The following is a 14850-nucleotide window of genomic DNA, read 5'->3' on the forward strand; positions in this document are numbered from 1 at the left end:
AATTAAGAAATTAAAAAACACAGCGGCATAAAATAAGTAGGTGGAGAAATGACAACTATGAGGTATTAAATTACAATTTCTGTTTTTATGTGGGTTAAAAAAACAAATCTTCCCAGGAATAAGTCTCTCGCATGGGGTGAAAAGAAAAAGATCAATACACGCTCAATGATAGAGAGGATAAGAAAAAATACCAAGAAGAATTACACGCTCAATGATACAGAGGATAAGATAAAATACACACAAAACTTGAGCTTACAAGAAATATGAACAATACTAACTATTTCATAACACCGCTTTGCCTGAAAATGAATATAACATAGACCATGAGTTCTTCATATGACATGCCATGGAGCTTCTACTGGACGAATCATTAGAATTTATGCGATTCTGCAACACTTTTTCAGGAGCCAGTTTATTGGGGATTACATTCGAAATAGATCCGGCAATGGCTGAGAACTGGTTTTCTGTAGTGGTGGTAGCTGAGGTTGGACTTCCAAAGGTGGTGTTTGGATTGGGATCTCAGATTGTGGAGCTTGGGATGGAGCCTCTGGTTGTGGAGCTCGGGATGGAGCCTCTGGTTGTGGAGCTGGGGATGGAGCCTCCAGTTGTGGCGCTTGCGATGGGGCCTCTGACTGTGGCGCTTGGGATGGAGCCTCTGATTGGAGTGCTTGGGATGGGGTCTCTGATGGCGGCCCTTGGGATGGGGCCTCTGATTGCGGCCCTTGAGATGGGGCCTCTGATTGAGGCACTTGGGGCGGGGCATCTGATGGTGCCGCACTACCTGTAGAAGTTTCTGGGACACTTTCTCCCGGAGCAGCCGGAGCTGGATTAGCTGGATCACTCTCCGCTGGTGAAATGGGAGGCTTATCATTTGATGTGGGTTCACCTGATTCTAATGGTTGTTGCTCACTAGAAGGTGCTGGTGTGGTAGTATGGGCTGCTTCTAATAGCAAGGGCTTGCCTGGTTGCTGCTGTGAGTTCTGAGCCCCAGGAGCTGGTTTCTTTTGAACAGAAATTGGAGGAGCTGAAAGAGACGGCATCCCTGGCGGAAGAATTTCAATCGGCGGCTTCTTGGCAGCATCTGCTAAACTTGTGAGCTTTGGTTCCTCCAGAGAAGCCAAAAATGCAGCAGCGGCATCAGTTTTCGTTGTTGGCGTATGCTCAACCTCTCTTTGTAGCATTTTATTCCAAGCCTGAACCAAGTTCTTCATTGTTGGTCTCCCATGAGCCTGCAAATATTCATGAGGAGGTCAGGTCGAAGTTACAATATCTGAGATACATGTATAAGCATACATAAAATGTCATACATGGGCATGAAGCACAGCCTCGGCAAGCATTCCAGTATCCTGCCACGCCCTCTCCATAAGGGCATTGTCTCCCAAAACTGCAGCTGCAAATGCTGCTTCACGTCCGGAGCCAACTGATATTAAATTGTTTACCAAATTCTGCAGTGCATGCAACGGTTTTTATAAAGTATGATATGACAATAGAAGAATTCAAAAAATTCCCATCAACAAGAATAATCTGGAAAACATAGAAGACGAGTACAAAGAAACAATCAAACACAAAATGTCGAAATTCTTTGTTAGGAGACCTCAATCAAACTGCTTAGAGAACGGATAGCATGCAAGAGAGGACAATTATGAATAGGTTGACAACAACGAATCATATATTGCATACAATGATTAATTGTCGAAGTGAAAGGCAAAAAAAATGTAAGAAAAGCATGTTCAGATATGGATAGCATACACTAAGCCGTGTCAACTCTCCATGATTGGCTAGGCGAAGAGCTTGTCCTCTTAATTCATGACCCTGTAAAGCTCCTTTTACAGAAGCTGCAGCACCCAATCTCTTAAGAGCTTCCCGAGCAATTTCAGCCTGTCCAGTAGCATCTGCAGCATCAATAAGATCCAAAAACTCCTTGACAAATTTCACTATTCCTTGGACAGCTTCCAGAATATTTTCTTTCGCAGTTGTTACAGTTAGAATGTCCTTCAAATCAAATCCTGTATTCTCTTGCCCCAAGTCCCTACTGTTACTCATTGTAAGAAGGCATTGAAGAGCTCTTTTCAAATCATTGCTCTGCATGGCCAAATCAAACTCTAACCTACAAAACAGGGATATCAATTATATGGTTCAAACTGAGATGTTTTGCTATCACCTTAACAACAGAAAGGATTCAACACAGAAGTGCCAATAATTGACAACAAAAAAAAAAATGAATCCGGTCAAAATGGAAATAATAAGCACAAAAAAGAAAAAAGAAAAAGGAAGAGCAACAGTAGGCACTGCGACATCAAACACACAAGGGGTCAAGTGTAGTTATGGCATACCTCTTAGATATTCCAGGCAAATGAAGTGCCTCAGTAGCATAACCCATGCCTAGCAAAAATTGAGCTAAATCATCATGATGTTCTCTGCCAAGCCTACTTGCCCTGAATAAAAGAAAAACATGTGGCATTAAATAATTATAGTTAAATCTGTATAAAACAGTAGAGAGAAAGATTGTTACCACTTGACAGCACTAATTGCGTCTCCATAAGCAGCAAGACACCGACAGCGGATCCCAGGGTGGCTTAGGGATAAGGCATGAGCACTCATATATCTGCCAGGGAGATTTTCAGGAGTTATACACGGAAACTTCTACAACTGATATTTACGCTAGAAGGATGATATGAAAGTAATAACCATTACATTCTTTTAAATAGAACCAGAACTGAAAGCAAAAGTTATGGTAGCTAGTCAAATCAAACAATTGGTAACTTTACAAAGTGTAGAGGAATGAGGACATAAAACAGGGCAAGTCAACTCAACAACGTTTTCAAATAATTTATGGAATTGAGGGGTACTTATATCCTTTCACTTACCCTATAATACTTCATTGCGAATCCTAACTTTCAACTTTTTGACAAGAATCACAAATCTATGAAGCAACATCAAACATTACTATTCCAAGGAGTTTGAATTTGCTTGTACTTTGAAGTTGTACATGACAACAGAATAGAACAAAAGAAAGGAAATTGCTTATGTTCACATTCATATACTTATCAGGTAACATAATTAATTCAGCATACAGTATTAACAACTAGATTATTGAAAAAGGGAACCCAATACCTATCAATTAGCCAAAGAACACCATCTCTGACACCCACCACAACCAGAGGTCCCACAGGTCGTTTCTGCTCTGTTGGAAAACGAGTAACTGCAACTGAGACCCCTCCACCACCAACGGCTACCTCATTAACCTTTCTTTCTTCAAACTCTTTTGGCATCCCTGAATCGTCCCCATCAACTTTAGATTGTCTCGACAATGTTAAGAAAGGAGGCACAGATGGGGCATGCTGAAATGAGGCTAATCGCACCACCTAAAACAGAAAAAGAAAAAAAGAAAAGGGAAATAATGGAATTTTAATCAAAAGAGATGTATGACTTTGAACATATAGCAACTGTATTTAGGCTACAACTTCTCTAAACTCTCCAGCTATTAAAATTCTATGTAAAGCTGCTCATATAAAGTAGGTAGAATGAAATGAAACCAACGCCTCTAAAGCTGCTCAATTTATAAAAGATGACGAATAGAACTTGGATTATAGATTAAAAAATTCCAGCAATAAAACTTACATGGTCTAATAAAAAGAGGTTATTTTGTTATCAATAAAGAAAATTGTTTACATGAATTTTTGTAACAATTAATATAAACTTTGAGTAATTCATTTCCTGAAAAACTCGTTACAAATCTCAGATGCTTTCACAGAAAAGAAGGCACCAACTCCAGATAAACTGAGGAAAACTTAATTTGTATGTTTCTATGTAAGGCAATGAACGGTCAGCGAAAAGTCATACTTTAGGGAACTCTTTTTACCTGTAGCATTGGGGGCCTCAACGCTATCCTTTCTTGCGTAACAGATTGCGGACCGTCAACTGCAATCAGTGCTAATTCACCATGCTCGGCAAGGGATCTTTGTTGTGCCTCCTTTAGCTTCATTTCCTCTTTCCTCTTTTTGGTTTCAATGTCAATAGGTGCAACTCCAGCATCCACAAAAACACACCTGGAAAATGCAGCATAAAAGATGAGCACAGCTTACATGTTACAACATTTTTTATTCCCTATTATCAACTCAATTTACAATTATATTTTGCATTCTTATTTGTTGATGCAAAGTGGTGCAAAGAATGCGTGACAATGAAAAAAGGAGATGAAATACAGCAACAAGTTTCTTGACAGACACCATTCTCACATATATACTGGTCTTGTTGCTCCTAATAGCAAACTCAGGTCCTAATTTCCTGAGTTCATATAGTTCTACTTCAACATTCTGAAACCTCAGCTTGAGTTTTCTCCAAGCGAGGACTAGAGTGCATGAATTGAATCAGTTTTTTGTGCATAGCCTTCAACTTTGACAACTTTGAGTTTTTGCTTTGAGTTTTTGTGTGGGCTCACATGTAATATCATGACAAGTTTTAGAAGCTTTTCAAGATCAAGTTACTAGAAGTCAAAGTCTTCTATTAAATTCTGTGCATTACTAAACAATATCCTTTATCCGACTGTAAATCTAACAACTTCTTTTTCCCTGATAAAACAATTCTCATCTATTCCAAGAACCTGTGCAATTGTAAAGACATAATTTTTGGGGGAATTATATATCTTACTCAATCGTGGTAGGCGTAACCACAAACAATTGTCGCCTATGCCAAACAGCACCAGTAGCATAAGGAATTGCGACATCCCCCAGATATCTAAATTGTGGGCGCAAAGAAGATATGACAATGTATTTCTGATATGCAAAAGCACAATACTCAACAGTTTGATCCCATGCTGTCCATTCTGGCTGAGGAATTAGACCACCCACAGGTTGAAATGTTTCCCAACTGCATAATCAGGAATCACATAACTTTAAAAGGAAAGCTCATCTTGATCTTATATCCATATATATTCATTAAAAAAGCCTTTAATGCAACATATAGCACTAAGCACCTTTTAGCAATTGAAATGAAAAATTCATTCCAATATGGGCCAGGAGGGTGAAAGAGAGACAAGTTTGCAGTCAAGTATGTAACTCTAGAAACTATGACTGCTTAAAAATGGCAATATCCGCAAGCACTAATTGAAAAGAAAGTCCAAGCATCCTCAATTTAGGAGTTTTGAGAAAATTTTATAAGCACCGTAGAAACCGAGACTTAATTAGGTAATTTTGTCAAAAGCTTGACTCGCTTTATCTAAAACACAAAAATTTATAAGCTATATCCAATACATCCACATTATCTTAAACAATAAAGGAATGAAGAAACTCAAATTTATTAGAGAAACAAAAACATCTTTACATTTTTAGCTCGGGCGAAATAAAAAATAGCAAAAGAAAAAAAAATTGCCTGTATAGCTGAAAGTTTTGTGGTGCAGCCTCAGCAGAAGATCTATGAGAAGAAAATCCATCATCAAAAGTGGAAAAAGAAGAATGTCCACCACTTCCAAATCCAGACAGGGGCATGGATTGAATTGTTGAAATAGCTGTTGCAGCAACGGGGCTAATTCTCCGAGATGTTCGGTATGCAACACCAAGAAGGGCCCCTCCATGCAAGCCAATGACCTAGAATATAATGTTATTACTATTAGAAAGGAAACTTAACCTTCAAAACTTGTTACACGTTCCACACCAAAATTTTAATGGATGAGTCCATCAATGCACATTTGAAGTGCTTATCATAAATTTCTGGCCAATTCCTAAAGCATTTGAAATCTTTTTTACAAAAATAAGTTTAAGGTCAGAACAATTTTCTAAAGCTTTCTAGATTGTTTTCTGCAATTCTAAATACAATTTCAAAGCTGGTGTAGCTGCATGTTTTTGTTCGTGAGTTTAGTTATGGAAAACTGTTATTCACAAAAGCACCAAAGAGGGCTAATTTGTTACGTATATCTAGGATGTATATCAACTAAAACACATACAATATAAAGAATGTACTTAATTTTTTTCAGTCCAAGAACAATTCCATGAGGAGCGAACTACTGTTTTGTAACCCATAGGCATTTTAAAACTCATAACTAAAATGACTATAACCATAGACCAAGGAGAACAGAATAAATACCGGTTCACTGCGACCACCAATAGATCTCATTAAAATATTTGATGTGCCGTCATCCAGCAAGATGCGAACTTGTACATTGGCTGCAGAAGCAGCTGAAGCAGCTGCCGCCGCAGCTTGTGCTGCAGCAGCAGCAGCTTCTTTTGCTTTTCTTGATGAGCTCCCCTTATGAACTACAGGAATTCGAGGTGGTAATGTCGACTCTAGTATAGCAAATCTGTCACGACATGTATCCCAAGCCAGAAGCCTTGCACTGCCTGAATCAACGATTGACCAGTCACTAACCTTGTAGATGGAGAAGTATGGGATATCAGGCCACACAACTGCAAGATACCTGCAAGTTGTAGTAAAATAATCATTACCATGTCAGTACCAAAGCTCCAAATAGCAATATACGAAAAATCATGACAGGTTGAAATAAACATAATAGATAATTTGAGATGACATGTATCACACTGAATACAGAACGTCTAGAAACTTGGTTAAAGACACGCATTGTAAACAAAGATGCATTAATTTCTCTCTTCTATTTACATTTAATGAAAAGGCTGATTCACAGGCATAAGACTGTATAAACCAAAGAATACTTAATAGCAAAATAAATTTAGTACTAAAGTTGTCGATCTAAATTAAAAATCAGCATTTGCAGTGCCAGATGAAACTTACTTTCCCGAACCGCTCACTGAGAGAACTGAATAGGAATCATGTGGAACAGGTGTACTAATGTGCTTCTTGATCTGTTTGACATGTAATGTTTCTGGTGAGTCCCCCCTGAGAGAAGTATTATTCCCAAGAGATGGATTTGCTGTCTGGGATAACTGAAAGTTTAGTAGCTTAAGTTCCCTTTCAATGACATAGACAGCATTATGCTCTCGACTTCCTGATGGTGTTGGTAAGGGAGCTACAGCTGGAAGAGATTTAGGGTCAAATTCACTGATAATGACACCAACATTGGTTCCAGTAGCGACCAGGTGAGGCTGTAAAGGATGGGCAACCATACAGTAAACCTGCAATACAACTGATGAGTCAAATTGGTAGATTATAGTAACTTGATAAAATTTTAGCATTGAACATTCATACATGTGCTTTGACATTATTATCTTTATTTAATAGAGTACTTTGAAAAACAATTTTATGAAGCAAGTCAGCAGAAATGAAGGTTGTTCATATATCTCTCTTTTGAATTATCAGCTTTATAATTTATAATTTAATAATTGACGAACTCCATTTTACTTTGAAGCGAGTATATCACACAAAAGAAGTCCCTGTGCTTCTTTTAGGTCCCCAATGGAGTTAGTAGACAAACCCCACAATTCATTTAACATGACTTTCTCATAAAATAAATTTAATAATTTACCATATACACTGAACCACAAAAGTAATGGTGTTTTCAAAGAACAAGAACTCAGGAGCTCCTGGAATTTCCCAAAAACGCAGCAAGTAGGAAGAACCACTACTCTTGCATGATTCAGTGTAAAAATCTGGGTCCTATTGAACACATGCTATATGTCTTGCAGTGGAATAAAATCAAATTCAACTGTAAGAGACCTAATTCTCATATAGCATGGTCAAGAAAGAGTTCGGTTCATTCAAGAGTCCCCATTTGTCCTTTATTTACGCTGTTAAGTCTAAGGTGGTCTTTCAATTAATTCATCAGAGTCGTGTACAAGATTCTGATTCCGTGATGTTTAAAATTAAAAGGAAAACCATTTGCAAAAGCCCAGCAAAAGCATTTCCCTATAACAATTAGGGCAATTTGCATTTTCTTAACATTAGACAAGTCCACAAGTCATGAAATAATTCAGTGAGTTTATCCTATTTAAAAGAAGGTACATAAAGAAAACCTAAAAAGTTAAGAATGACTTACCCTAATTTTCTTGTTTGGTGCGATTACTTGTGAAGGGATTAGTGAGGAAAGTTCACACAACGGCCTTGTGAGAGCAGAGTATATTGGATGTTCAATAGCCCTGAGAAATTTTCCAAACAATTCTTGGTGATACCCTTCATAAAGAACTAAAAAGATGGGAAATGATTTTGATCACAGATCTCATAACCAACTTATACCTAACTTTTATAGCCAAAAGGCACAGACTCTGATCATAAATCCACTGTTTTATAGCCAAAAAGAATAATGACCTGACGGAAATGTATAATGCATACCACTAGAAAGAAAATTGTATTCATACCATATATTGGAATCTTTAACACAAGTCAATATATCAAGGTTTGGAGCACGAGGGTGGCACCAGGATGCCACGCTGTGGCAAGCCAATTTTGGAACAGGTTTAATACGCCGCAACTCCTGAAAGAGAAAAGCGGACAAAATATATAATTAATTAAAACGAAACTTGTAAGCTTAATAGAAAATCAATTGTTTTTCAAAAAATTGAAAGCCTTTTCTGAAATTTTGGAACACCTTAAAAGAAACTGTGTCCCATATAGCTAACGTCTTGTCAGCACCAATTGAAATAAGCTGCGGAGCAGCTCCAATCACTCTAGAAAGCTCAACAGCCACAACCCCACCATCATGTGCCTGTCATAAAATAAAATAAATGTCTATAATCAAATCTCCATCAGTTCTACTAGGTCAACCAGAGAAAACGTGCATGCTTAACTGATTACATTGCCTTAAAATCACGATATTGGACATCTTAGATCCGTTTGAGACACAACATTGTGTCACATTTTCCTTATACAAATCATAAAATGATGACGACATCCATCAGGCTAGATTCCAAGCATATAACTTACATACCATAACCAAAATATGGAATAAATTAATTCATCAGTAATCTAATCTAATAGTTAGAAAAATTAGGGAAAATATGATAGGATAAGGAGATAATTGCCTTTAAACTTAGCTTGGGAACGAGTTCTCGTGAATCTTGACTATGATCTGCACTCCAAACTACGAGCAAACCATCACTACCCCCCGAAACAAGAAGCGCCTGCAATAAATTTAAGTATAGAAAAAAGAGAATGTAACAGAAAAAAACAGTTAAAAGCCTATATACATGCGCATATAGAGTACTTAAGTCTACAAAAGATGAACACTCATATCTGCACATCCCAGCATCTCAATATCCTAAACCCAGATTTTTTTCACACCATGCTTCTGATTGAGTGAAGAGGTTACTTCCACAAAAGTGCTATCAGAATGAACATGAAGAACAAGAGATATAACATTTTATGAGCTTCAGAGGTACAATCAAATATTATACATCAAGCCCACTATAGTACTTGAACACTCAGAATCAGACCAAAAAAGGAAGAAAAAAATGGTTCAACAGAAAGCTAGCATAAACATATATAAGAAGGTAACTTGATTTCATCTTTTAGAACTAAAAATGTACCTCACCAGAAGAAGCCACAAATGTCATCAAACAAGAAATGGATCCTTTATGCCCTCCGGTGTATCTTCTCACAAGCTGCATGAAACAAGTATATCACATAAAGCAATGGATATTCATAGCCAGCGTGATAGACAATTTGGGGAAAAAGCAAACCTTCCATGTCATCATTGAAAGTACTCTGATAACACCATCTGATCCACCAAAAGCAACAAGAGGAACATCACCAACAGCAGATCTAGAAAGGAATTCCATACTGAAAGAGCCACAGGGGGGAACAAAAAAACAGAGCACAAAATATGTCAAAAACAAAAACGAAAATTACAGGTATGTTAATGTTCCTTTATATTTGTATGTAGCAATACTACATTACTACAAAATTACCAGAATCAGTGTAAAGGAATTATAAACACCATTTCTTCAAGTGTATAACAAATATACACAAACATAATAAAAAATAGTGATAACTTGCCAGAGAAGCGATTTGTTGTCAAGCTCCTGTTTTGGTACATCACGGCCACGCATTGTTACCAAGTCCAAAAATATGGCTTTATTTTCACAACAAATGACAAGAAAATGTCTTCCTTTAGTTGATGGAGCAGGAGAACTAAAAGCTGATGCAACATGATTGACAGCTGATGGAGACTCAGCAGCTGTAGAGCGGTTACGCCAAAGTTGCCAAAAGCGCACGTCATCATCATAGAAGTTCACCTGCTTAACACTTTTTAGAAACCATATGCCCTCAGTGTTTGTTCAGGTTTCAATAAAGAGAAGTAGACAAAATAATGCAATTGCAGTGGTCTATTACCTCCCTCCACGTATGGCTTCAGTGGGTTTCCCTTTAGGCTCTATCAACCACATACAAACACAACAATTAAGAAGATATATATAAATATTATACACACATATATATATATATATATCACACTAAAAGTGCATTCAGAAGAATAATCTTTGATGTAACAGTGGAAGTTTAGAACTCTAAAATAACTACTGAACCACACTATGTTGCACGAATTTCAACTAAAGATAAGAAACAGAAGATTGGCAACACAGTAGCACTCAAAGTCACTTGAAAATCTGTGCTGGATTTTCATTCGAAATGTTGTGCCAGATGTAGTACCTCAATTACCTCAAAGAAATTAAGGTAAGAGCAGCTAATTATAACACTGTTGAAATTTCGAAACTAGAAACCATTGAAACTAAACTGGAGAAGCTTATTATATAACATCCAATTTTTAAGTTGAATCGTACATTACTACATTATTCTTATACTATAGAGAACCAGTAAATGGTTACCGTTATGCTTGAGCTTTTAGGTACAAGAGCAGCTAATAGTAATAGAGTTAAATCCAACGCAATTCTCAAAGTGCTTCTACAAAAGCTTTTAGGTACTCGTAAGCTAGATTACTAGAATTATGTCTCAGAAATTCAGAAGCTAAATTGACCATAACTAGAATTGAATTTCATGAGCCTCGTAGCAAGTCAGAGCAATTTTAGAATATACCTGATTCGCCTTCGGCGAGCTTCTCCAACTTGGCGCCAACCAAACGCCTCTGATCGACGCCACCAGCTTTGAGCTCGTAGATCACCTAATTCGAATTCACAGCAGAATTGAGCAATGAACACGAACTCACGAACTGAAGAAAACGAAGAAATGACGAGAGAGAGAGGGATACCTGGCGATGTTCCCAGTTCCAAACAGAAACGTGATCTGAGGCATCAGCAGTGACCAGCCATGGATGCGTGGGATGCAGCTGAATCTTGACGATCTTATCGTTCGTCGGCCTGAACGCTCTTAACCGCAACATTGATTGGGGTTTCGATTGAAATGCGAAACGGATCGATAAACAACGAACTTGCTCGAGTTTCAGATCCAACAGCACATTATGTTAAGCCCTAAACAATGAGAGAAATAAAACAGAGATGGTTGGGTGCCTCCAAAATGCCAAATGCGAGCCACCGTCTCTTTCTCTCTCTTTAGGCTTCTGATGAGATCGGCCCTTTTTTTCCCTCAACAATATGCAGGAAATTTTTAAAATTTCTGCAAAAGCTATTACAGAAGAAATTTACAATTTTAATTACAAAATCGATTTTGTATTTTTGAAAATGTTCGGAAATTTAATTGAATATTTTGAAAAAAATTTGGAATTTTTTTTCCCTCAAGGTCATTTTTCATTGGTTATTATTATTATTATTATTATTATTATAGTTTAAATTGGTTTAATTAGTCGACTTTGTCTGTCGTGTTGCTAATTTCTAGTGAATTTATTTCCCCCTATGGGCTGCTTTTGAGTGCAACAATAATGAATGAGCCCCCTTGGAAACTTAGTGCCCATTTGTAACGATTTTGGACAATGTTTTCAAAAATATAAATAAAAAACGAGAAAACGGATATACATTTTCAAGATTCCATAATTACTTAGGTTAATCTTTGGTCTGATAGTTTATTTGGAAAACGTTTTTAGAAAATAAAAACAGTCAAAACATGTTTGGTACTATGATTTGAGAATAGCAAAAACAAAGAATATGTAACTTTAATTTAAATGAATTATGGAATTAATATATGAGCTATTTTTCAAATGAATTTTTGTTAATGTCTCATCTAAAAAAATCATTTTAGAAAATAAAATAATATAAAAAATTTGAGAAAAGTCCAATTATGATGACAAAAGTTGAGTGTAATCCACGCATTTTAATATTTATTTTCTGATCATTGAGGTGATGAGATTTTGAATTTGGGATCTCTTCTACTATGGGGAAAAGAATACCACTAGAGTCCTAGACCAAGATCTAGCAGTGCGACGGGTGCCATGAAAAATTACTTGGTTCAATGGTTTGTTACGAAGGACACGTGGGAATTAATTAGTATTTTTTGGTAGACTCTGAATGAATTAGTCATGTACTGCTAACTGCCTCATTGAGTCATTGCTGTTTATCTCTCTTTTCTGTTTTCCATACAAAAAGGAGTGTCACCATGGAACATTTATCATGTCCATGTTTCAGTGACTATCAATCTTTCTTAGAATTCTATTAGATTAGATATTTTTTCAGGTACTTTTCTCTCTTTCTCTCACACATTGTTATGCACATTCAGAGGCCAAGCAATTTGTGATCCCATTTTGGAATTGAATTGATCCTGGATTGTTTTCTGCTGGGGTTTCTCAATTAAAAAGAATGCTTTTCAGAAACCCAAACCATTGTAAGAATGAATCTTCAGTTTTCTTTTTTCATTGGTCTCTGCAACCAATTGAAGCTTTGAGTGTCTGAATCCAAATTTCTTGTAAATTCTGTTTCTTCACTGTTATTTGCAGATACCCAGAAGAAAACTTAACATTATTGTTTCCTAATAAGAGCAATCTGCACCTTGTCTCTCTATAAATCTCTTCTATTTTCAAATGATACATTTCTTTTACAGGATCAGGTTTCACATGCGAATATATACCTATTTATAATTAGTTTGCAATTTGGAACCTTGGACTAGGGTATAACTGAGAAATTTAATGCAAATTTTTGGTTCTACTGGTTGAAAGGGCTTTCCTTGTGGCTGAAGTTACAAGAAACCAAAATGCCGGCTTCGATAAGGTTCTGATCTATCTTTATGAACTTCCACAGAAATTATAACGTTTTTGTTATCTCAATTTGAGTTAAGATGAATGCTCTATCGCTTCATGGAGCAAATAGTTTGTTTTTCATCTCTTTGTGCTTAAAACCTTCACCTATTAAACTGCAGCATGGATGAGAATCTAGGATTCCAGTCTGGACTTTCCAGACCAGGGCTGAATCCCCCATCAGTTCAATTTGAGAATGGATTTTGTGAAGCTAGCTCAGAACTCATCCGAGGTGGATTGGGTGCATATGGAAAGAGAATTTGTGGGTCAAGTTCTCAGTATGTGCAAAGCAATGTAAGTTTCATCAAACCCTGCACTGATTTTGGAACCGAAATTCGAAACTACAGACTGATTCCACATCTACAAAGATGGATGATAACCAGTTGTGGTATGATGTTTTAAGACAAATGATATGATAAAATGTTTTCTGTGATGTTATTTTGTTTCTTTATTATTTATTTCCAAATAAGCAGATATGCAAGTACTTCTCAGATCCTCAATACTACTTCCAAGTGAACGCTCACTATGTCAGGAACAAACTGAAGATAATTTTGTTTCCATTTCTGCACAGAGTATGTAGAAATTGAACTCAAGGCTGGTCATAAACAAGTTTGAATTCATAACCAAGTTGTAGGAACATGTGTTTAACTTCTAAATCTCCTTTTGTTTAGGGGCATTGGACGAGGAGAACGGAGCCAGTTGGAGGCAGGCTTTCTTATAAACCTCCAATCACTGACATACATGCTCCAGATTTATACATTCCATTCATGACATTTGCAACATACTTGGTTCTTGCTGGCATCTCACTAGGCCTCTCTGGGAAGTAAGTCTAGACCATCCTAAAAATCCAATATTTTAGCATGAAATATGTTTCAACATTTTTTATTCCTGTGCCGTCCCAGATTTAGCCCGGAAGCCATAAATTGGCAGTTTGTGAAGGGGATGATAGGCTGGCTGCTTCAAGTGATGCTGCTAAAGGCATCGTTGTCTTCGCTGGGGGGCGGAGAGGCACCTTTGCTGGACATGATAGCATATACTGGTTACACTTTCACAGGGCTGTGTGTGGCTGTTCTAGGGCGAATCACATTGAGCTATGCATATTACTTGATAATCATATGGACATCCATGTGCTCAGGCATCTTCCTGGCAAAGACAATCAAGATAACTTTGTATGCTGAGCTCCATAGTTATGATGCAAACATGCATCACTATCTCTTGCTTGGTATCGCATTTTCACAGTTCCCGTTGATTATCTGGCTCAGCAACCCTACTGGCAATTGGCTTTCCTGAATCTGCTGTTTCAATGCAAATATGCTCCGTTGCTCAGATCTTTAGTAGTAGCAGCATACTGTCCCACTTGAATGAACATTTTGTTGTGCATGGCTAGGACTTGAATTCTTTTAAACCTGTTTGCAGGAGTTTAAATGTAACCCAGTACTAATCTAATCTATAGTGTTGCTCCAGAATTAGATTAGTGATTTAGTTGTACAACTTCATTGTATTTCATAACTTAGTTGATTGCATTACTCTTCTTGTGTTGGTTCCTAGTTACAAATTTGTGATTAAATTGGAGTACACCGATTACAGAATTTACATTAAAATAAATTTCCCTCAAAAATACCATTAGGCACTCTTCTACATGTTATTTTATTACTGATCCCATTGTTAACCGCATATCTCACAAAGAATGTCGAATAAAACTAGTTACATTGTACGTAGTAGGGTTAACTGTCGATTTACCACTTGAACTTGTACTCTACTTTCAATTTACAGCCTCAACTTTTTTTGTGGAAAATTAAGTATACGAACTA

At 37.0% G+C, this 14850-nt stretch overlaps 2 protein-coding genes across 2 annotated transcripts; one reads left to right on the top strand and one right to left on the bottom strand.

Annotated features, from left to right (window-relative positions):
* LOC18767094 lies at nucleotides 29-11512 on the bottom strand. Its single transcript, XM_007200274.2, has 21 exons — nucleotides 11108-11512; nucleotides 10936-11020; nucleotides 10237-10276; nucleotides 9901-10149; nucleotides 9585-9684; nucleotides 9432-9506; nucleotides 8928-9026; nucleotides 8495-8611; nucleotides 8265-8380; nucleotides 7946-8045; nucleotides 6745-7085; nucleotides 6082-6412; nucleotides 5371-5585; nucleotides 4651-4869; nucleotides 3863-4049; nucleotides 3115-3365; nucleotides 2513-2605; nucleotides 2334-2435; nucleotides 1750-2107; nucleotides 1308-1445; nucleotides 29-1229 (listed from the first exon to the last, which is right to left on the bottom strand). Exons 1-21 carry the CDS (start codon nucleotides 11237-11239, stop codon nucleotides 423-425), a joined length of 4155 nt encoding a protein of 1384 aa, XP_007200336.1. The 5' UTR covers nucleotides 11240-11512; the 3' UTR covers nucleotides 29-422.
* Nucleotides 12971-14468, top strand: LOC18768355 (protein YIF1B). Its single transcript, XM_007200773.2, has 5 exons — nucleotides 12971-13013; nucleotides 13162-13333; nucleotides 13513-13611; nucleotides 13711-13862; nucleotides 13942-14468. The coding sequence occupies exons 1-5, from the start codon at nucleotides 12997-12999 to the stop codon at nucleotides 14327-14329; spliced, it is 828 nt and encodes a 275-aa protein (XP_007200835.2). The 5' UTR covers nucleotides 12971-12996; the 3' UTR covers nucleotides 14330-14468.

This window comes from Prunus persica, chromosome G8 (assembly GCF_000346465.2).
Source record: "Prunus persica cultivar Lovell chromosome G8, Prunus_persica_NCBIv2, whole genome shotgun sequence".
Lineage (NCBI taxonomy): Eukaryota > Viridiplantae > Streptophyta > Magnoliopsida > Rosales > Rosaceae > Prunus > Prunus persica.